Source organism: Setaria viridis, chromosome 6, assembly GCF_005286985.2.
Source record: "Setaria viridis chromosome 6, Setaria_viridis_v4.0, whole genome shotgun sequence".
NCBI classification, from domain to species: Eukaryota; Viridiplantae; Streptophyta; class Magnoliopsida; order Poales; family Poaceae; genus Setaria; species Setaria viridis.
This window is the reverse complement of record NC_048268.2, coordinates 16,447,779-16,471,343: the sequence shown is the minus strand read 5'-3', so window position 1 is coordinate 16,471,343 and position 23,565 is coordinate 16,447,779. Positions and strand designations below refer to the sequence as shown.

The 23,565-nt window shown below is 43.4% G+C and overlaps 1 protein-coding gene across 22 annotated transcripts; it reads left to right on the top strand.

Annotated features, from left to right (window-relative positions):
- Positions 1-887: 887 nt before the first annotated feature.
- Positions 888-15,658, top strand: LOC117861068 (peptidyl-prolyl cis-trans isomerase CYP28, chloroplastic). 22 transcript variants are annotated; one of them, XR_004641654.2, is made up of 12 exons: positions 890-1,057; positions 2,145-2,222; positions 4,203-5,056; positions 10,223-12,578; positions 12,771-12,920; positions 13,018-13,143; positions 13,316-13,400; positions 13,904-14,136; positions 14,298-14,475; positions 14,556-14,736; positions 14,944-14,988; positions 15,128-15,658. XR_004641654.2 is itself a non-coding variant. In XM_034744655.2 (6 exons), the coding sequence occupies exons 3-6, from the start codon at positions 4,288-4,290 to the stop codon at positions 10,272-10,274; spliced, it is 909 nt and encodes a 302-aa protein (XP_034600546.1). In that variant the 5' UTR covers positions 888-1,057; positions 2,145-2,222; positions 4,203-4,287; the 3' UTR covers positions 10,275-10,488. The 22 variants fall into 22 exon arrangements, 2 of the variants coding, with proteins under 2 accessions (XP_034600546.1, XP_034600548.1); XR_011898603.1 differs by having other exon boundaries at positions 13,313-13,400; XR_011898607.1 differs by adding an exon at positions 5,190-5,239 and having other exon boundaries at positions 888-1,057; positions 12,771-13,400.
- The last annotated feature ends 7,907 nt before the right edge of the window (positions 15,659-23,565 follow it).

Genomic DNA, 23,565 nt, shown 5'->3' with positions numbered 1-23,565 from the left:
TATTGTACAACAAATCAAAATAAATAAAAAATGAGACAAAACTTTAAAATCGTTGCAACATTAGTTCAAAACCGATGAGAGGAGTTGTTTGTCGAGCGTCTCGTGCTAGCGGCCATCGCGGTGCAGGACGTCTTCGCAGCGGCGGACTCCGTCTCCGCAGGTTTCATAGGCGCGGACCGGCGCCTAGCTCTCACGGTTCGATGAGGGTATTGGTCCAGCCTTTGTTGCCGAAGGCGGCCACGCTTGATGCTGCCAGGGAAGCAGCTGGCCGAAATTAGTGGATGATCAATGAGAGGCTGATTGGGATGCAGTCTGTGCTAGTTTGGTTGCCTGCATGCTCTGTGAGCGTGGTCCAGCGCATGCAAAAAGTACCAGCGAGCCTGGCTCCTGGGAAATGTAGATAAAGTCCGTTTCCTGCGGGCCTGGCTCGGTGATTTTCAACTAATGATGATGTTAAGCAGGTGATTAACTTAAGTGATATTAGTGTTTTTAAAAGATGATTAAAGCCTAATAAGGTAGAATAAGAGCAATTACAATAAATTTAAACGAAATAAGCATCATAATAATAATTAGTTTTAATAGTTTGACAATCAAACAACTTCTGTTCGTGATCTGGCTAGATGAATCAAACCGGGCTAGCTGAAGCCTGGCTCCGGATACGAGCCAAGTTGGGCTGAGCCACCCTAACTGTCTCGAGTTGCATCAAAACGAGGGCGTCTCGGGAGCGCACGATGAAGGAAGAGAGCATCCGATATTTCTCCTCGTGTCGGACGTCAGAGCCAGAGCATTACCCGAAATAAAAAAAAATCAACAATACGGTAGCATCGAGACGAACCGAGCGCGTCGCTGTCTGCTACTCTGCTGATTGCGGGGAGTAATGCGTTCACGGTTCACCCTCCGATCTTCATTTTCTCCCGTTCTGCTCTCTCTCTCTTATCTCTCTCTCGTGGCCTTCCTTTCCTGGCGCCTGGCGGCGCCGATTGGCCGAGCAGTAACCCAGCAACGCCCTTCAACACGTCTTCGCCTCAGCTCTTCGCCGGCGACAAGCGCCCACCTGGTATGCCCGCCCCTTCTCCTCCTTCCTGCTGTGCGTAGAGCGCTCCCAACCCTAATGTAAGCCTTTTTTTATTTGGATTAGACCCAATTACATGTTCGATTTTTTTTGGCAAAAATTATTGTGGGTATGTACATGTGCACACTCATGTCCTATACTGGGTCGGCCTCTGGTTAGAATTAGAATTTCTTTTACACCATAGCATTTAATTTAATCTAGCTTAACTATGGTGTCGGGTTCAGTTTATTTTCAAAAATATTGAAGTTTCAACTTTCAACTGAAGCCTCATGACCCAAGTGGATACTTCTCTTCAATTCGGAAAATGTGTTTCCACCATTTTTTCTTTTTTTATATAATTTAGATGCTGTAAAATAAAGCTAGTTGCTTCCTTCATTGTCAGTTAAATGCTTTGCAGAGGTACAGAACCTTCAATTTTTGGAATTTGGGATGGACAGGGGCGGAGCTAGAGGAAAGTGAAGGGGGGTGCGGCACCTTCATAGGATAGGTAGACAGTCAAGTAAATATGGTGAAATTTTAGGTTTGATAAGAGACTACGAAAATTTTTTGGGTGCGGCCACACCCACAACTAGTGTCATGGAAACCTTCACTAGTGTCATGGCCTCAGGCAAAATGTAGCTGAATTGTTGGGAAGTCAACTAGTAATTCTTTTGTCTTGATTTACAACGAAGTGCACAATGTGCTCTTTTGGAAAATCATGTTGATACTTTGGAGCGTCAGTGCTGTGGACATCTGGTCGTATTAATCTTGTTGGAGTTAACACCACCAGAAATCAGAGTGATAATACCATAACTCTCCTTTTCTCGGCTGAATTGCAAAGATGCAGATAAAATCAGTTATGCTATTATACAGTTAATGTTGTTCCATGTCATGTTGTTCTGTACGGCCCTTTGTCACACATGTTTATTTCTGTTGAACATATCTGTCAGTAATACATCAGTTGAGACATTTCTGAAACTGCATTACTCCTTTCATAATCTTATTATGAGTAATACAAATGTTACTATGTCCGTTGATAGAACATCAGTTATCAACTTAAAAAAGATGCCTTAAGTTTTTTTCTTTTGGACAGAGTCGTCAGGCCTCTTTTACATACATACTGTATTTCCTGATGAGACAAAGTTAACCAGTTATCGTGGAATCGAATGAGGTAAAAGGTCTAGTCTCACTGTTGAGTAGAACCCTTCTTTACTTTAGATTTGTGCACTTAAGCATTACTTCATGTATCTGAAGTTTGAATGTATATTCTGAAAATTATCAGTCTCTCTCATACTCGAGGAAAAGAAAATCAGTCCCTTACATGTTCTCAAATGATGTGAACTATGGTTCTTCTATTAATGCTCATTGATCTTGACAATGTTAAGTTGCCTTGTGCTAGCTACTGAAAAAAAATTAGGGTTTCTAATTTGAAAGTCTTGGACAAGGACAAGGTAATTAGAGGTGAAGGAACATAAGTTTGTTTGGGGAATGATTGCTGTTATTTGAAAAATAGCAAGAATTCCTTTAATCCTTCTGAATGTTGTATAGGAAAAAAGAGCAGCAACCAGAAATAAAAGTTTGTTTAAATGTTCCTACAGAATAATATAATTTTAATTCATGACACTGTCAAATAGGGCCCAAGCCCATCAACCAAATATGGAATGGATTTCTCAAGTTCCCGTGGATCAAACAAACCCCTTTAGGACAATCTCTTTAGCTACTGGCTATACTTGTCTAATGATTTTACATTTACAGACTTTAGTAAATCCTTGCATAACCTTGTTTATGCAAGGATTTACTGGGGCAGTGGGGCTAGAGGTTTAGGGCAGATAACGCAGTTGGCTTAGCCTAGTGCTATTTATGTAGGTCTTTCCCACGGTTCTGTGGTGTGAATGTAATCTGTTAAGGGTGTATTGTACTTCAATAGTTTCTTCTTAATGTAATGATACACAGCTTTCCTGTGTATTTGAGAAATTAAAAAACCTTGTGCATGCCATGAAATCTTGCCAAAAGACCATGTTGATGATAGAGTGTCATGGCTTTTGAATTTTTTGACGCTGCTTGATAAAGCACTAGAGCCAGAAGGGATTCATGAGATGTGTAAAATTTGGATGCATCAATAGTAGGAGCAAAAAAAAAATGCTTTCTGATGTCCCAATTCGATGGACAGAGTTCAAGACTGGAATAATTGAGAAATTTTCTTTCTCAGGTCCTATCATCAACAATTTTACTGTGTGATAATAAAAAGATTTTATGAAGGTTATACATCTAGTATATGTAGGATCTGGGTAATTTAAATTTTAATTTACATGAATAACAAATTACGTCACTTCTCATTTCTCAATAGAAATTATAACCTTCAATAAAAGTCTAGTCCAGCCTGCAATAGTAAAGATTTTAAAATCAAATGGTGATAGTTTGGAGCCTATGTTGGTTAAGGTAAAAAATCAACCTGATCAAATGACCTATACTCACCCACACGACATCTATGATGTGAATGTTGATCAGGCTCTTAGAATACAGGTAGTGAACCACCTGCATGAGTCAACTCTTGAATAGCTAGAGTTGCTTGCAATTAACCATGACAAAAATCAAATATCGTTAGCCACCTCAATGCGCCAAGTATAAATTTCAGTAACTAATTTGGATGAGCACAACCTTCGGCATGATGTCTTAAGTGCAAGATGACTTCCAAGGGAAATTTTGGAGTACCAAGGCCAGCTTAATATAGAAATATGAGCTCCCCATTCCCTACTCTATTCACTCATGTATGCTGTGTCTGATTTTGTTTTTTGTTTTGGTGAGGTTACTGCATATAACTCCGCCTATGTTGTTTCAATATAGCCGGTCCCAAGCCCGGGTAAAGGAGGAGGGGTGTGATGGCTTGGCGAGCCAAAGTAACCCACCACTCTTATGTTTGTTGCTGCATGTCTGATTTTTTTTTATGTTGGCCAAGCTTTTAGAGTTCATTCGTGATTGGCAAAAGCAAAAGTGACTTGTGAAAAACCACAACTAAGGACTGGTTCCATACTTCCATTTGAAGAAGCTGAAGTTGCAAAATTTGATGTTCACAATTATGTATACTTGCAGTAAGTTTGAGACTTCTAGTTCAGTAAATTTGATGTCTCATTCATTTCTGTTGTATTTGTAGGAAAAATATAGCACAACTCCAATCAGATTGTCTACGATAGTTTTTGTTGGAAGGACAAAACCTGAAGCTTTCACCTTTCAGCAGTATGGCATTCCCTTCATCAAGCATCATAGCTGCATCCTCCACAGTTTACCCTGCCTACCTTAGCCTGCACCACCGCCCCAACAGCCAGCGTGCTTCTTCTCGTCCGTCTAATGCAAACCATGACAATACCTATAAATGCATCAAGTCACCCAAAATTGTTAGACGGTCTCTTTTCTCTCTACCTGCCTCCTTTCTTCTCCTCCACACTTCCTCCTCCCTTGCCATAGATGACACAAACACGACATCCACCTCAGCAATTGACACCACGATCACAGACCGCATCTTCATGGACTTCAGTGTCTGTCCAAGCTACTTTCGCTCTGACAGACCTTTAGGAGCTGAGCTCTCCTCATGCCCTGATTCTGAGCCACTTGGTCGTGTTGTCTTTGGTCTCTATGGTCGGCTTCTCCCTACTACTACTGCCAATTTCAAAGCTACATGTACTGCAGCTGCATATAGGGGCACTCTTGTCCACAAGCTCCTTCAAGGACAGTTTTTTGCTGCTGGCCGACAAGGTTCTCGGCGAGAGAAGGGTGAGGTCCAGCCACCCTCCGGCCTCATTAGGAATTCTGAGACTGTGGATGCTAGAGCATTCAAACTAAGGCATGCAAGACCTGGCACACTTTCCTTGTGCCTTGGACAGAATGATGATGACAACGACATCAAGCTCAACCCCAACTATCACAATGTTGAATTCTTGGTTACTACAGGGCCAGGACCCTGCCCACAGCTTGATGGACAGAACATTGTCTTTGGAACTGTACTGGAAGGTGAGTTTCTTCTCTCTTTTTTTCAGAACATTGTTTTTGCAGCAAATTTATTTTGAATTGTCGGTCTTTCAAGAACTTAAATATTATACCCTTGAATGTTTTCAAAACCCCTTACTATGCTGAATATTTTCAGCCTGTAGATGTGTCCTTATGCCATGCAAATTTCAACACATGCTGGAAATCGTAAGAAACCTAATATTATTACTATTATCTGTATACTGATGTTTTCCTCATGCATATGGCTTTGTTCTCACTTTTTCCTATTATCAGTCTCATCATAATTCTAATTACTCGTTCCCACTTTGTATGTCACTAATCGTTTCATTTAATCGAGGAAAGTCTGTTTGCCGTATGACCAGCTTCTATTCTTCTGAAGATACAATCTTTGAACTCGGATTTTGAACTGTGTTATTTACATGCCATCCTCATATGCCCGTAGTTCTTCACATGCTTGTCACATATGCCCGCCACTAGAGCCAGTCATTGAGATAATCTAAATCTAAGCCTTGCAGGTACTAAAGATGATATACCAAGTCTGAAGATAGCGTTCTATCTTTTAAAAACAATTACTTGCTAATCGAGCTGGCACAACTCTTAATCAACTGGCCCTAGGAAGGTGTGGTGGTTGCTACTTGCACCAGCGCCATTGGCCGTAATGGGCTTCACATAGCAAACTGAGAGGGCATCCTGGAAGCGGTTAATATGAGTCCTACGACGTCGACCATTTACTTTCAAGTGGAAGTACTTAGTGTTGGCGTTACCCTCTCTCATGTTTTTGACCCTGGAGATTTGCTTTTTCCTAGCCCTCTCAATCACCGAGTATCCTATAACTCTACGCTTGAGCCCCTGTCTTAGTTGAAATTCGGCTGAGGAGAGCTGCCGAGATTCTTGAGCGATGTCCAGCCTATGGATGACCTCTAATGCCATTAGAAGCTTGAGCCTATCGATATAATGGATTGACTCCATGCCCTCAAGTGCCTAGCCGTAGCTGCCATCTTATGGTAAAGAATTAGCACCGGTTGGGTGTGCGTCGTGGGCCGCTGCCACACTGCTTGTACCTCCTCGGCAAAGCCCGGTAGCTTTGTCCAGAAATTCTCGAAACGGAAGGGTCTCGGGGCCCTAGGCCCGGAATGGCTCGATAACAACAGCGGGCAGTGGTCGGAGAGGGAGGTGGACAGCGCCTGTAGCCCATGTTGTTCAAAGGCTAAGTCCCGACTCTCGTTCGCGAAGATCCTGTCAAGGTGGCACATGGTCGGCCGGCGTCTCTTATTGCTCCAGGTGTATTTGCGGTTCTGTAGATGTATCTCCCGGAGCTTGCAATAGTTTAGTGCTGCCCGGAACTGTCGCATACGGCCGTGGTGGAGATTCCGGTTATTTTTGTCCCGTGCTCTGTAAATCAAATTGAGTCACCGAGCAGTAGCCATTTGTTCCCCTCGTCAGGCTTGCATCGACGTATCTCTCTTAGAAATGTAGGTTTTAGCATATCTCTAGTCAGCCCATAGACTACCGTCATGAGGAACGAAATGTTGGAGTCTTTCAGTGTTACCATCGCCGAGTTGGAGAAGCGCCTGATGACGATGCCTTGCAAGTCCACGAAGTTACTATTCCAGAGCATTAAAATTCCTCCTCTAGTTCTAGGTGCACTACGGGAAACCTTAAATTTGCCGAGTGTTTTCTTTTTGCCGAGTGTTTTTTTTCGGACACTCGGCAAACATGCTCTTTGCCGAGTGCCAAGCCAAAAACACTCGGCAAAAAAAAAACACTCGGCAAATCGGGGCTTTGCCGAGTGTCAAATAAAAAACACTCGGCAAAGCCCCCTCTTTGCCGAGTGTCAAAAAAAACACTCGGCAAAGAGGGGGGTTTGCCGAGTGTCAAAAAAAACACTCGGCAAAGAGGGGGGTTTGCCTAGTGTTTTTTTTACACTCGGCAAAAAAATAATTTTTTTTTCTCTTTTCACCACGAAATTTTTTCTACTCCCCACATACAACATGTGGTACTCCATGTTAAAATTTGGTATATTTTTGAATTTATTTGCTATATTTATTTAATTAATTGCATTTCAAGGGAATTTTTGGTATAAGTCAAATTTGAACTGCAAGTGATTCAAATTATGGAATAAAATGAGTAGAAAAATGATATTCATGTTATTTGGACCAATTTGAGACCTGACCCATGAAATGAAAAAGAAATTTCGAACATCTTGTTCAGGAAACACGACCATGAACGTGTGGCAGTAGTATTTTTAAATTGTAAAAAAAACAATCAAAGTCTGAAAATTATGAGATTTGCCATGATGTGATGATATAATACGTGGAGGCTGTGGAAAAAAATTGAGAAGGTTTTGCACATTTCATCATGTACGATGATTACAAACCGAAGCATCTCAGAAGAAAAATAGTAACTTTGAGAAGGATTCGATAAATATTAGAGTCGAAGTGACGGTCGAGTTTGGTTTGACTACAAAACTTTTTGTATAGTCAGTAGAGAACCTATATTGGTTCGTGTGAAAATTTGGTATTTTTTTGAAACTGTTAGATATTTTTTAAATTTTTTTCAAAAATCATTTGCCGAGTGTCCTATGGTGGACACTCGGCAAATCAACCGTTTACCGAGTGTCCACGTAGGACACTCGGCAAACAGACGGCCCAGAAATTAAAACCCCCCTCCCCCGGCCGGCCCGGCCCCCTCCCCCACTCTGCATGCCGCCGCCGCCCCCTGCTACCTCTTCCCCTCCTGCTACCTCTTCCCCTCCTGCCTCCTCCATGCCGCCGCCGCCGCCGCACGCCTCCGGCCGCCGCCGCCGCCGCACGCCTCCGGCCGCCGCCGCCACCGCACGCCTCCGGCCCGGCCCCCTCCCCTCTCCTCTCCTCCGGCCCCGCCGCCACACCTTCCCCCGGCGCCCGGCGCCCCCGGCCCCGCCGCCCAGCGCCGCCCGGAGCCCCCCGCCGCCCGGCGCCCCCGGCCCCGCCGCCCCCGGATCCGCCGCCGCCCGACGCCCCCGGCCCCGGATCCGCCGCCGCCCGACGCCCCCGGCCCCGGATCCGCCGCCGCCCGACGCCCCTCCACCGGATCTGCTTCATGGCGTGGCGGCGGGAAGCAGTGGCGGTGACTGGCGGCGGATGGTTTGGTACATGTTTTTTTTTATTTTTTCAATAATTGTTCGCCGAGTGTTTTCTGGGCACTCGGCAAAGTCTTTGCCGAGTGCCCGACACAAAACACTCGGCGAACTAGTGTTTGCCGACTCGATATTCGCCGTGTGCCGTTTGCCGAGTGTTACACTCGGCAAACGGTTCGCCGAGGGTATTCTGCCCTTCGCCGAGTGCCCCTGGCACTCGGCAATTTGGCTGTGTCCGGTAGTGGTGGTACCCCCCCCCCCCCCCCCCCCCCCCCCCAAGAATGCAGCTAGGTGGCTGTCAACGTTGCTCAACTTGGTCTCCTAGAAGCATGCTATATGGCAGGGAGTTGAGGAGAGTAGCTCATGCACAGTTACACACCTTGCCGCCGAGTTCAGGCCCTGGACATTCCAGCAGATCATATCTAAGTTAGGTGTAGCGACGGAAGAAAGCAAAGCATCACAATATTTGGCGTGGTAAAGCTTGGCCTCACCACCGGAGCTGTCATCTCAGGACACACACAGCACAACATTTCTGGACCCGCAGAATGTAGGAGCATAGGACACACAGAATACAGTAATTCATTACAAGCAGAAGTTTTGAAGGCGGCAAGCAGATGCTCCATGGTCGACCAAAGACACAGCTGACCGAGTCAGATACTCGCTAGAGACATCGCCGCAAAACAGATTGAAAGAAGGGCAACATATAGGAAACTGTAGAACTCAGAGCAGTCCGGGCACCACCACTATGCCCCATCGTCCTGCTGTACCTCCGCCTGGAGGCCGTCAACCTCCTGTCCCACCAGCTCCAGGAGTGCATCGCTGAGCGATTCCATGTAGTCATCGTCGAGGCTGAACAGCGTAGAGAGGGCGGCCACCACCTGTTCCGGCAGCGGCCCATTGGTCATGGCGACGTAGTCCGCAATGACCTTCTGGATCGGGTCGATGTCGATGCTGGGGAGGTGGAGCTTCTGGCACAGGTTGATCTGCGCCTTTGCCTCAGCCGGGATTGCCGGTTTCTTGGGCAGACGTGTACTGCGTCGTACGATCGTCATGTCGTAGACCCGCCGGATCCACCGTAGTGAAATTTTCTCTGTGAAATAGATTAGTTATTCATTTAGTTCAGAATCAAAACATTTGATTTGACAAATTCCTGCAACAAAAATCCCAAGAATAGAATTATTACATTAATTACATTTAGAAGGGAGCTTTTTTGTTGAGTGACTGACCTCTTTCTGAAGATACCTTGTGGATTATTGCTACGTATCAAATTTAGTTCGTGCATTTCCTTCCGCCATGATGAAATCCTTGTTCTTGCCATAAATGTATTTTATGCATGAACAACAAAATATAACAATTTGGATATGTGAATGTAGATGGTACTGGTATATTGACTGGCCTGATTTGGCATGTGCAAATGACACAAGTAGAACAAACAAAGAGTCAAACTCATATGTGGTTAAAAATACAGTTCCAAATAGTGCTTTCACTAAATACATCCGGACCATGCATTCTTTGGGTACCATTTCTTTATTCCGCTGATGTGTGGTTGTGAAACAATGATGTAGATGCACATTAAAAGCCAGTATTTCTTTTCAAGTGGCAGATTTGTCACACGAGGATAATACTAGATAGTAGGTTCATCTGCGTGTAATTTGTATATACAGCAAAAAATGTGGGAAATGCTGCAGCGGCATCTTAGTGATTTTATTAAATGATTTTCTCACATAATGAATATGGTTAAAGCTAATTATGTATCTTGATCCAGTACTGTAAAATGTGGTAAATACCTTTTCGCCGTACCAATCCTACTGTAAATCAAGTTACTCCATGTGTATGATCTGTGTCAAAATCTCAAGTAAATTTTAGCTGCAGTAGCTCCGAAGTGAGTCTGAGATACTGTCTTTTCTCATGTTGGTAGGTCACACAAGATAACATACTACACCATATAGAATCATGGTATCTTTACTTACCTTCTTGAACCTGTAATCTGTGTGAATTTGTGCACCTTTTCGCATGTCTTTGGCTTGATATATACGCCATTTGTTATCCAGGAATGGATGTTATCACCAGTATTGCAGCCATACCTACCTACAAACCAGCTGAAAGGATCCGCTTGTTCAATGACTTTGCGCAGCTGATTGGCGATGAAAGAGCTCAAACTGCTCGGGCTATGTGGGATCGCCCACTCAAGACCGTATATATCAGCGACTGTGGGGAGCTGAGAGTGACCAAACAATCTCTTTCCCCTCCAAGCTTGCCATGACGTTATGACTTAGAATCATTTGTGGGTCACTTTATTACTATGATGCTCTCCCTATGTAAGCTGTACGATCCATGGATTAATTTTTAATTCAAGTTACACCGGATGTTGGATACCAATTAGAAGCACTAAATATGAACTAATTATAAAACTAATTGCATAAGCCGTGGCTAATTCGCGAGATAAATCTATTAAGCCTAATTAATCCATCATTAGCACATATTTACTGTAGCATCACATGATCAAAATCATAAACTAATTAGGCTTAATAGATTCGTTTCACGAATTAACCTTCATTTATGCAATTGGTTTTGTAATTAATCTATATTTAATAGTTATAATTAGTATCTAAATATTTGATGCGGCAAGAATTAACTTTAGTCGTGAAACCAAATGGATACTGACTTATGCATGTTCCCTTGCTGACAAACCGACTGTAGTAACACACTCCGATGTAACGACTTCAGCTCGTAAAACCTTGAAATTGTGATGGCTCATGGCTAACTGTACCAAATTTCCATCTGAAAGACATTGTTGTTGCTGATACTGTTTCTGGTTGCAACAGTCATGGATGGAGAAGCTTCTTTTCTCTTTCCAGTATCTGTAGTTGTGTCGGGGGGACCATCATTAGCGCACGAGAACGATCACAAACTTCACAAGTGGGAGTAGCGGAAACAAAATGCCTAGCTTTTTTTTTTATCCATTGCCGTTTAATATGTTGACACGTGCTAGTAGACTACTAGTACATGATTTGTAAGCGGGAGCCATATTTCTGCTGACTCAATTCTATATCCGTCAGTCAGGTCGAATGGGGCGACATTGGTTGATGTTGTCCTAGCTAATTATAAAACTAATTGCAGAATCCTAAAGTAATTTGCGAGACAACGAATCCATTAAGCCTAATCAATCCATTCCATTATTAGCAAATGGTTATTATAGCACAATATTGTCAAATCATAAACTAATTAGGCTTAATAGATTCGTCTCACGAATTAGACTCCATCTGTACAATAATTTTATAATTAACATATATTTAATACTTCTAATTAGTATCAAATATTTAATATGATAGATGCTAAGTGGCATCTCGGCCGTGATGCGCTCATGATGCCGGGTGTCGCCGGCTGGAACGGATAAGGCTGGTCATCGTCAGCTCTGCACCGCACTGCTTGTCTCCACGGGATGCAACTGACGTGTGGCCTCACCGTCAACATCAGGGAGACCTAATAATTGGCTCCCAACTGGACATGTTTAGGTATTGCCCGTCTGCTAGCTTTCCCGGTACGTTGATGACGTGGTGATGATGTATGATGGTTGGTTGCGGAAAAAGAGTAGTGTGGTGCTTGGGTGCGACACAGATCGCGTCTACCATATCTTTACCTATTATTAAAGCAAGTAACGTCTCTGCCTAGGTTTTCGTACGTCATGGTCATTTTGCAAAAAAATCCCTGAAGTTTTGTGAAATCAACCCGCAGTCCAATTATTATGAAGAGACTGGGGGTCGGATGGAAAAAGGAGGAAAGAGAGGGGGATAAAGGGGAAAGTTTTTCTCTTTCTTTGAAACATACAGCCAAAGCAGATTGCGCATGGGCGGCGGCCGGAGTGTGGCGTCGCGACCTCCGCTCCCGTCTCCGCCTCCCCCCTCCCTCCATCGCGCCTGCTCCATCTCGGCCTCGGCGCCCCCGCGCGGGAGGCGGCGGCCGCCGCGCCGTGACTCCGGCGGTTCGAGCCGACCCGGCCTCGATCTGCGCCAGTGCCTGGCGGCCGCGCCCCTATCTCCGGGGGGCACGTGTTCTGGCGGACGGAGAAGGACGAGGACGAGAGGGGCCTCGAGGCAACGGAGGCCGCCGTGCGCGTGGTCGCCACGTCCGACTGCATCGAGGAGGACAACACGGCGACCGCATCCACGGCGGTGTCCCTGGCACGCGTGATGCGCCGAGCCACAGCTCGCGGAGCTGGTTCGCCTCATCGGCTCCGCCGACTTGAAGAGCGGGCTTGACTGGGGCACCAGGGCGACGGGGCTGTCGTGCCTCGTGGCCGTCGCGGCGACGCGGCGGGGCCCCGACTCCGGCCTTCCCCATCGATCCATGGAGAGGGTGCACATCGGCGACCTCGTCTTCTACTTCCTGCAGGGACACCTCGAGCAGGTACCCTCCCCCGTTTCCACTCCCTCCTCTCTGCTTCCATTGGAGTTAGCTCCGCATTTGATATTTCCATGGACGATGCCCTCAATATGTTCGATGAAATGGGTACACAGTACAATTTTCTTCTTTTGCCGTTCAATTTTGCTTGCTGTTTTGTACAGTCCCCATCTCTATCAGTTGTGCTTGTATATTCAGGTTCAAAATTTAGAGTTCAATAGAGAGATTGACATGAGCTCTATGAGTTCAGCGGAACTGCAATTGTTCAGTGCAATTGATTCAATTTGTGGTGTAGAGATGTAGTTGTTTGAACTTGTGCAGAGAGCTTCCACATCATCTCACTCTAATGTACGCTATTCTGTCTTTTCTGGGTTCAATCTTCTGTAGGTGTATGTGTATCCCATCAATACTTGCGACATCTTTTTTTCTTTTCTGCACGTAACAGAAATTATCATTTGATGTGCTCATGAAAGCATATGACATAGCCTTGATGGATCAAGATTTTCTTTCACAAATTCCCTGGCACTATGCAATTATTGATGAGGCCCAACGTCTAAACAATCCATCCAGTGTAAGTGGCCATTTTATTTATGTAGTTCTTTTGAATTCAAGGTTTGACTGCTTCCTTACCGTTACTGCTGCTTTTGCCACCAAGCACCTCTTGGTACTACTGCTAAGCTACACAGGATGTACCTCCCCTCGTATTTGTGCATTATGTGATGTTTTCAGTTTTGATTCAGTAGCACGGAAGCTCAGACTTTCAGTACTGTTTGGGAAAAGAAACATCTTCACTTTCGAGCGCTGTATTGGTAGAGCATAATGACAGAGGTAAATTGGGCTCTGTGACTAAGAGAAAACTAAAGAATAGCTATGACTTGGTGGCACCAAGTGGAAATATTCATATTTCACTAGCAGTTTGTGGACTTCAGGTTCAGCTGATTAGTTACAACCTGTGTTGAGCTTGAGAGGGCTGCAACCATAAAATTGCTCAAAAAACAACCCCATCAATTTCCATTACTTGTAACGAGAATATTAGAGTTTAGTTACATTGCCAGATAAAGGAAACAGAGGAGAGAGCAGACACCCCCTAGTAGTTCTAACCTGATTCAAGCTAAAATCCTAGGTGCAATTCTGCATTTTTATTGGTTCGTTGAGCTTGTAATCCAAGCATTAGTGTTAAAAGGAATTAGATTAATAAGTGTGCATGTGTCAAACACTCAAATGCTATATGTTACACCCTTTTCCTTTTCTCCTTTTGGTTACGATCAATTAAAATACACATATATTTTGTAACAAACCTTCCAAGTTTAACTCAGAAAGTTCTTTGCCAGGTACTGTATAATGTCCTTGAGCAACGCTTCATCATGCCAAGACGTCTACTACTAACAGGCACTCCTATCCAGAACAACCTTTCTGAATTATGGGCGTTGATGCACTTTTGTTTGCCTTCAATATTTGGAAAGCTAGATGAGTTCCTTTCCACCTTCAAGGAAGCAGGGGACTCATTAACGGGTATTACTTTCAAATTCTAGAGGGGCGCATTTTAGCATATGTCAATTGCCAGGTACCTTTTGTGCTGAACAACAGTGCATTTGTGCACTCTTGCTATGAACACTATATTCTCCATGTAGCTTATGCACTGGTTTATTTTCCTTATGCAGTCTGTTCTATTGCTAAAATTTTGCACAGTTTATTCATGATTCGTGTTGTATCACATTTGTATAGGTGAATTGCTGTTGGATGCTTAATGTTTTTACTTCTTGATTCCTTTCGGCGTCCTTCAAAAGACATTCAAAGTTGAGATCAATACTTACAGCCGGAGTGAGGTTGTTGCCATGGAGTGGCTGGTTCAGGAGGCCCTGAACTTCAAGTGTTTCGTCACAACAACTCACCATTTCCTCTGGTACCACAAACTTCCTGCTTTCTTATCTGTATCAGCTGAGCATAACGACAGGCTAACACCATTGTGTTCAAATTTCGCAGGTTCTATCTGAAGGCTGCAAAGGCAGATGACAGGGTAGTGGACCTGGCAAAATACCTGTCCTTGCTCTCACTTCTCAAACATAAGCAGCTCTCCTTCTGGCCCTAAACTGTGGCAGCCGCTGTGGTAGCCCTTGCTTGCCTTGCCACAGACAAGGAGTCCTAATGCCATTTAGTCATGGAGGTGAACACCTCAGTCCTCCATTTCTAGCTATAAATTGTCATTACACTTGCTATTGTTTAGAACTCGATAAACATAAGCAAAATATGAACTGTAACATTTAGAATCTCTTGTCAGTCAGCTTCTAAACATACACCAACTCCAATTTTACATGTTCTGATTCTAGCTAGACTGGAAATGCCTAACGAGTAGCTCTTTGCATGTATGTAGACTCACATGAGGACGCAGGATGACGATCTGCCTAAATGTATAATGGTACATTTTTCTCCTCTGATTTTTTATAAGTTACTGAGCACAAAACACCATGAACCATGCTCTTACAGTTCCAGCAATAGGCAGAAATCTACTTTTATCACAATACATTCATTACCCCGTGCAATCTTCTTTCATGCAGAGCCTACAGTGGCTGATCAACTACGCTTCGTGATACCCGTGACTCCCAGGTGACGAAATTGATCCACAGTTTCCTGATTCCAAGTTACGCAGCACAGTTCAAGCGGTCAGACGGGCATGAGGATGTGTAGGCCATACGTGAATCTTAGCATTAACAGATTATTCTGTACATGCCATAAGCCAAGGCAGCATAAAACGAAGCCTGTGATTAAACGACTTTCTGGCTAGGAGCAAGGCAAGGATCGAGAGTTTGGTATTGAGATGTCGGCCTTTAGGAACTACTGAATGACCTATTGCGCTGTCTATTATCTTTGGGTAGGCTTGGTTGTCGCCACGTCGGGGAAAAAATGGGGAAAGCAGACGGTGGTCGGTGGATGGATGACTGTGCTTCACTGCACTTGTGCCATGCCACGACTTCTACTGTAGTTTACTGCAGTTGATGTTAAGGCATTCAGTATTACTGATGATGTCTCTGTTGTTTCATATGTAGTATTTGTTGATATCTTCCTATAAGTTTCATATTTGGTGGTAATTGTTGTTTCCTTCGTAATGGTGATGGAGTAATGGTATTTTCTGCCACTCATCTTTGATGAATTGTCTACCACATATTATGAAGCGAAGCTAACATATTATGAACAAACGTATAATAACGTGAGAGCAAGTAATGACTCGTAGCAACGCACGGGCATTTCTGCTAGTAACCATACAAAGCCAATGTTAGATTAAATGAGCTTCGGTGACCTTTTTAATCATTTAATCAATTAAATCCTATGCCCATGCATGGTTACATTTGGATTAAAACCACCTTGGAAGTTAAGAAGATCTTAATCAATGGAGTCATGCTGCACCTGTTGAGAAGTTGAGAGAAGGGTAGCAGGATGTCACAAACGCGCGCTCGCTCGCCTTGTCGAACTGCGTCGCGCCGCGATCCGAACGTGTGGGCTGGACTTAGTTAGGTTTTGCAATTTTTTATCACGGTTGATGACCAGTAACTGACTCTAGTGATGGCAATTAGTGACTAGTAACCGACGATGCTTGAGTGGATGACCGTTACTAGTAATTGATCCTTTGATGGTCCAAATTTAGTGCATTGACATGGATGCTCAAAAGTCACAGGGTGCCTATAAGTGAGGTGCTCCTTCACAATCTTCTGCGCATTACACACACCACAGGCGCAAGTCTCCAAAGCTGCGCCCTTGCTAGAGACTCTGCACCCGAGGAGTAGAAGGGCAATCGAGTTTTTGGGGAGCATGTTTGCACGACTGCTCGCTGCGCACATCTACTTCCTAGAGGCACAACTGCACTGCGATCACCTACATGGCATCGACCTCGGATCGACTACATCGAACAGGCTCGACTAACGACATCGGGTAACGGCGCATTTGGTTCCTCCAGAACTGGCCCCGCCTCAGGGTACTTCCTTGTGAACTTTCTGGTTCAGTTCTTGTGTTCCATAGTATCCATTACATGCTTTATGTTCACTGCAAATACAATAGATCATGCTCCTGTTTATGCTATCTTTTATGTCATGATTTATGTTTTGTTTCGGATTAAAATGAATCATAAAATATCTCTAATTCCAACAAACCAAAAACTTGATAGGGCTGTTTCGATAATTGGCTTTGCTTCGCAACTTAAGCTTAATATTTTTAATGAAACGAATTCCAAGAGATGGGTTGACATACTTGAGTTGTGGCTCACAACTATGAACGTGTGGTTCATTACCAAGGAGCGTCCTGTAGGACCGCACACTTCCGCAGAGGATAGTGTGTACATGTCTGCTGACGCATTATTTAGAGGGGTTGTGATCAGTGTTCCTGGAGGGAACTTGATCAATTCATACATGCAATTTTCCTCTGGTGAACCATTGTGTTATGCAGTGCAGCCAAATTTTGGGGTATCCGATGCAGGAAGAGAGCTGTACATCATGGGATAGTTCTATGACTACAAGATGTTCGACCGTTCTGTAGTTGAACAGGCTCTTGCAAAGGACCTTGTGAATGTTAGGAGCTACCGGATAAATTTCTAGCCGGCGGTATCATTGCCAAGCTATGTTCTTCGTGGAGAAACTTTACTACTACTCTAAAACACAAGAGACAGGAGTTTATTGTAGCTGGTCTTATAGGCACTCTTGATGTTGAGGAAAAGGCGAGAACAAAGGATTTACGTGCGCATGGCAATGAGGGAGGTTCTAGCTGTTGGAGGTATGCCGTAGAGGCAATCATAGAGATGATGATATTCCATTTGTATCCATATTTTATATTGTGTTCCTTGAATATCCATTAAAGGCTACTTGAATTGATTTGCAATTATGTGAATTGTATGTGAAACTCTTTACTTGTATGGTTATTCTAAAGTTGTCCCTAGTCGGAGTTCATGTGAGGACACACATGAATATTAGACTAGTACGTGTATTAGTTGATGACTATGTTTCACAAGTCATGGACATGGAGATGTCAAACTAATAATGTAGACACATGTAGAGACATGAGCAGTAGTTCTCTCTTTACATAACATGTACGCTTTGTCCTTAGACCTGAGATTGTCGCATGTACTCAAGATGTGGATCGTCTTACTTAGGGGCTATCAAACGCTACACCGTAACAGGGTAGTTAAAAAGGTAGCTTTCAGATTTGTCAAGAAGCATGCTATGAGGCATGGTCAAATCAAGATGGGATTTGCCCCTCTCTAATTGAGAGTGATATCTCTGGACCCCTCGAGTGATCGGATCCGAAAATGCATGGCCATGCTATGTACGGTTAAGAGTTAACCTACAAAGGGATTCTGAATCACGGGATCGAGAAAGAGCGGTCAGCTTGGAGCTAGACCAAATATCGTGAGGCAAAGGGAGTAGCAAGTACGTGATGTCATGACGGTTCGTCTGATATGATCTTCGTGTGCGTATAGGAGTTGGCACGTCTTGCTAGAGGCCGCTACCAACTATTGGGCCGAGTAGGAGTACTCGGGCCATGTCTATACGTATCCGAACATATAGGGTCACACACTTAAGGGATTGGAAGCCCAATTCGGATGTGATTCGATTTGAATTAGGTTTAGGAGTACTAATGGGCCTCGGACCCAAAGGCCCAATAGAAACCTCTATAAATAGAGGGGTGGGAGCATCCTATGGTTTCATCCTTTTGGCCAAACCACAGCTGCCGCGCCTCCCACGCCCTCGCCTATTGCAACTCGCAGATCTAGCAGTCTAGCTTGCTACGCTTCCTCCTTGCACATGTGGATACCTTGGAGGTGTTGCACCTACAGCACTTGGACGATCCGCCGACGAGCCACGATGATCCGACGATGAGCCGCGGCACGAGGACGACCTCGCTGTACGTGGATGAGCTGCTGAGGAGCTGCTCGACGTCGACGTGATCGACTACGTGTTTGACTACGCTGATCGACTTTGCTGCCCCAATGCAATTCTACATCTTCCACACCAGTGCGTTGAGTGGTAATCCCGTGATCCATATACGACAGTTTTCCTGATTTACGCGGTAGAAAATTTTTGTTTTGCGCTAGCGTAGCCTACCTCGTATCGCTACACTAGCGCCTATGTGGTGCAAGAAAGGAACATCCAATCCTACAAGAATAGGGGAAGATTGAGTTTCAACACAAGACTGCTCAGACTACCAACTTTAAGAAGAAGAAGAAGAAGAAGGGAAAGTGCTTTGTGTGTGGTGGTTCTGACCATTGGGTCAAGGACTACAAAGACCACAAGGATAAGCAGCAGCATGGGCAAAAAAAAGTCTGCTAATGTTGTTACTAGCGGTGCTGAGAAGGGAACATCAGGGTATGATAATCATGCTACTGTTCTTTTAGTGTGTCATTTACAAAATTGGTGGATTGACACTGGAGCTAATATACATGTATATCCTGATATTTCTTTGTTGTCCTCTTACTAGATCACATGGATTGGATTCGTGTTGATGGGGAATGATTCAACTGCTTTTAGTGTGTCATTTACCAAATTGGTCAATTTGAAGTTTACTTTGGGAAAGACTTTGCGACTGAATAATGTACAACATGTCCCCTCAATAAATAAAAATCTTGTTAGCGGATCTCTTCTTTTGTAAGGATGGTTTTAAGTTGGTGTTTGAGTCAAACAAGTGTGTTGTTTCCAAGTTTGGTTTCTTTGTTGGTAAAGGATATGATTGTGATGGTTTATTCTATTTATCATTATCAGACTCTTGTAATAAAGTTGTGAATCATGTGTGCAATGATGATGAGTCCAATACTTGGCATTAATGGCTTTGTCATGTTAATTTAGGTTGTATGTTGCGGCTAGCGAAATTGAGTTTAATTTTGAATTTCACTTTGGTCAAGAATTCGAAGTGCCAAGTGTGTGTGCAATCTAAATAATCCCACAAGACTCATAGGCTGTTGAGGCAGGGAACTTGGCACCGTTAGAATTAGTTCATTCGGACTTGAGTGAAATGAATGGTGTGTTGACTAAAGGTGGAAAGAGATATTTCATTACTTTGATAGATAATTCTACTAGATACTGCTATGTGTACTTTCTTAAAATGAAACATGAGGCATTTAATTTTTTCAAGTTCTATAAGGCCAAAGTTGAAAATCAACCGGAGAGGAAGATAAAACGCGTTAGATCGGATCGATGTGGAGAGTATTTCGCTAATGAGTTTAATTTATTTTGTGAGGAACATGGCATCATACATGAGAGAACACCACCTTATTCCCCTGAGTCAAATAGAGTGGCTGAAAGGAAGAACCACACTCTAACTTTGATGGTTGACACCATGTTAGAAATAGCCAAACTTTCTTAGGAATAGTGGGGGTGAAGCCATGTTGACTGCTTGTCATACTCTTAACAGAGTTCTTATGAAAAACAAAGATAAGACACGATTTGGGGAATGGGAAAATAAAAGATTAACACTCTCATACTTACGTACTTGGAGATGCTTGGCTAAGGTTAATGTACCAATTGCTAAAAAGCGCAAGCTCGGATCGAAAATAGTTGATTGTATCTTTCTAGGCTATACTTTTCACAGTACGGTTATAGATTCTTGATAATTAAATCTGGAGTACCAGACATGCATGTTGGTACAATCATGGAATTCAGAGATGTCACATTCTTTGAGAATATTTCTCCTATAAAATAAACATCCAGCAATTCTAATCATGAATTTGTTAATTTCCCTGAACATAATGATACAGTAGTACACTTTGAACAACCCCACGAGGAGAATCATAAGAAGGATGACAATGAAGGGACTCGAAAGAGTAAGAGACAAAGGACTGCGAAGTCTTTCGGTGATGACTTCATTGTGTACCTTGTAGATGATGACACCAAAAACCATTGCTGAGGCTTATGGATCTCCTGATGCTTGACTATTGGAATGAAGCAATTTGAAGTTAGATGGATTCCATAATGTCTAATGGGACTTGGGTGGTCGTTGATCATCCATACAGGTGCAAACCTATAGGATGCAAGTGGTTATTCAAGAAGAAGCTTAGGCTTGATGATACTATTAAAAAGTACAAGGTAAGACTTGTGGCCAAGGGTTACATCCAAAAAGAAGGTGAAGATTTTTTTGATAGTTACTCACCGGTTGCCAAATTGATCACGATTCAAGTATTACTATCCTTAGCTACCTCACACAGTCTTCTCGTTCATCAGATGGAGGTTAAGATGGCTTTCCTTAACGGAGAGTTAGATGAGGAGATATACATGGATCATCTTGATGGATATGTAGTAGAAGGTCAGAAAGGAAAGGTGTGCAAGTTGTTAAAATCTTTGTATGGTCTCAAACAAGCGCCTAAGTAAAGTCATGAGAAGTTTGATAGAAATCTCACGTCTGCAGGCTTTGTTGTGAATGAAGCCGACAAATGTGTGTACTACCGCTATGGTTGGGGAGAAGGAGTGATCCTGTGTTTATATGTCGATGACATATTGATCATTGGAATTAAGCTCAATGTGATTGAGGAAGTCAAGAGCTTTTTGTCTCAAAATTTTGAGATGAGAGACATAGGAGTGGCTTATGTGATTTTGAACATTAAGCTACTGACAGAAGGAAATGGTGGGGTTACATTATTACAATTCCATTATGCAGAAAAGATATTGAGTCGCTTTGGATATAGTGACTTCAAGCCTGCTCCCATGCCTTACGATTCTAGTGTGATATTGCGGAAAACCGAAGGATCGCAAGGGATCAATTGAGATATTCTCAAATCATTGGCTCGCTAATGTATTTAGCTAGTGCTACGAGGCTTGACATCTCATCTGCTATGAGCAAACTCAGCAAATTTATTTCAAATCCTAGAGATGATCATTGCCATGCTCTTGAGAGAGTAATGCGCTATCTAATAGGCACAATGGGTTATGGAATTTACTTGCTAGGTATCCTAAGGTACTCAAAGGTTACAATGATTCAAACTGGATATTAGATGCTGATGAGATAGAAGCCACAAGTGGATATGTGTTCGCACTTGGAGGTGGCGCTATTTTTTGAAAGTCTTGCAAGCAGACCATCTTAACAAGATCAACAATGGAAGTAGAACTCACAACACTAGATACCACCATAGTTGAGGCTAAATGGCTTCGTCTATTGATGGATTTGCCAGTGGTTGAGAAACCGATACTGGCTATCCTAATGAACTATGATAATCAAACTTGATTGTCAAGGTAAACAGTTCACGAGACGTCATGAAGTCATCAAGGCATGTAAAAAGGCAATTGAAGTCTGTCAGGAAAATGAGAAACTCCAGAGTGATAGCATTGGACTATGTCCAGACCGCTAAAAATCTGGCAGACCCTTTTTACTAAAGGTCTTTCACGAAATGTGATTGACAAGGCATCAACGGAGATGGGATTGAGACCCACATGAGAGTTATGTCATAGTGGTAACATGTCTTATTTGATCAGAGATCCCGTGAATTAGGATGGTGAAACAAACTATTGACTAACTGAGAAGGAGAGTGCTTTTGTACGAACCCACTCCGTTGGAGATGCATTCTCTCCTAAATCTGCATGGCAGGTTGGTAAACACCTTAATGTGATCTTATGTTAAGCTAAGATGTTAACCTGTAGAAATATTTTTTGAGGAGCACACCTATATGAGTTTGACTGCTAGTCGCAGTCTATGAGATTGGGTAATCTCTAGAGACTCATGAAAGGTCCAGAAGTATGACTTATATGCTTCAATCAGAGGGGATGCATTTTGCAACCTAGTATCGGTTAAGAACTTAAGTGACACTTTTTCGCACAAAACTAGTAATTCAAGGCATAGTCCATTATTCAGTTGTGGACAAATGTAGCTTATACTCTAGTTGGATGTTCAACCATCTCCATCGAAAAGCCGATATAATAAACAACAGTGGAACTGAACATGTGCCTTAGAATTTGGTGGGATTGTTAGATTAAATGGACCTCGGTGGTCCTTTTAATCATTTAATCAATTAAATCCCAAGACCCATGCAAATGGTGGTAGTTACATTTGATTAAAACCACCTTGGAAGTTGAGAAAGTCCCCAACCAACTTATAAGTAGAGCAATGTTGCACCTGTTGAGAAGTTGAGAGAGTGATAGTAGGATGCCACACGCGCGCGCTCGCTCGCTTGCTGAGCCATGCCGTGCTGAGCGCGCGATCCAGTTGGACGTGATGTGTGGGCTGAGCTTGGTCAGATTTTGTAGTTTTTTTTATCACGGTTGATGACTAGTAACTGATGCTAATTGATGGTGATTAGTGACTAGTAACCGACGATGCTTGAGTGGCTAACCGTTACTAGTAACTGGTCCTTTAATGGTCCAAATTCAATGCATTAACCTGGATGCTCAAAGGTCTTAGGGTGCCTACAAGTGAGGCACTTCTTCTCAATCTTCTACGCGCTACACACACCACCAGAGCTCCTCCACTTCTGCGCTACGTTTTTGCTGTCCCCGTTCAGACGATCTGTGTGCATGGACTTCGTTGGAAGAGCAGGTTTGAAGCTGCGCCCTTGCTAAAGACTCTGCACCCGAAGAGTAGAAGGGAGATCAAGTTTTTGGGGAGCGCTTTTGAGGAGCGCGTTTGAGCGATTGCTCGCTACACAGATCTACTTACTGGAGGTGCAACTGCATCGCAATCACCTACACGGTATCGACCTATGATCAGTACATCGAACATGCTCGACTAACGATGTCGGGTAATAGCGCATTCGGTTCCTTCGGAACTGACCCCGGCTTAGGGTATTTTCTCGTAAACTTTCTGATTTAGCTCTTATGCTTCATATTCATTGCACATTTTATATTCACTGTAAATACAATAAATTATGCTTCTATTTATGCTATCTTTTAAATTATGATATACGTTTTGTTTCGGATTAAAATGAACCCTAATACGCCTCTAATTTCAACAGCCAATATGGTGCTCAGTCCTATCAGAACGGCGCGCAGGCACAATTCGATCGGTGCACGCTAGCATTAAACTAGCGTCGCCG

What these genes read in the sequence shown, in the direction of transcription:
- LOC117861068 (XM_034744655.2), top strand. Translation starts at nt 4,288, where the DNA reads ATGGCATTCCCTTCATCAAGCATCATAGCTGCATCCTCCACAGTTTAC. An exon ending in CTTTGGAACTGTACTGGAAG is followed by an intron (nt 5,057 to 5,189) that starts GTGAGTTTCTTC and finishes GAATATTTTCAG; the next exon opens with CCTGTAGATGTGTCCTTATG. An exon ending in TTCAACACATGCTGGAAATC is followed by an intron (nt 5,240 to 10,089) that starts GTAAGAAACCTA and finishes TCATGTTGGTAG; the next exon opens with GTCACACAAGATAACATACT.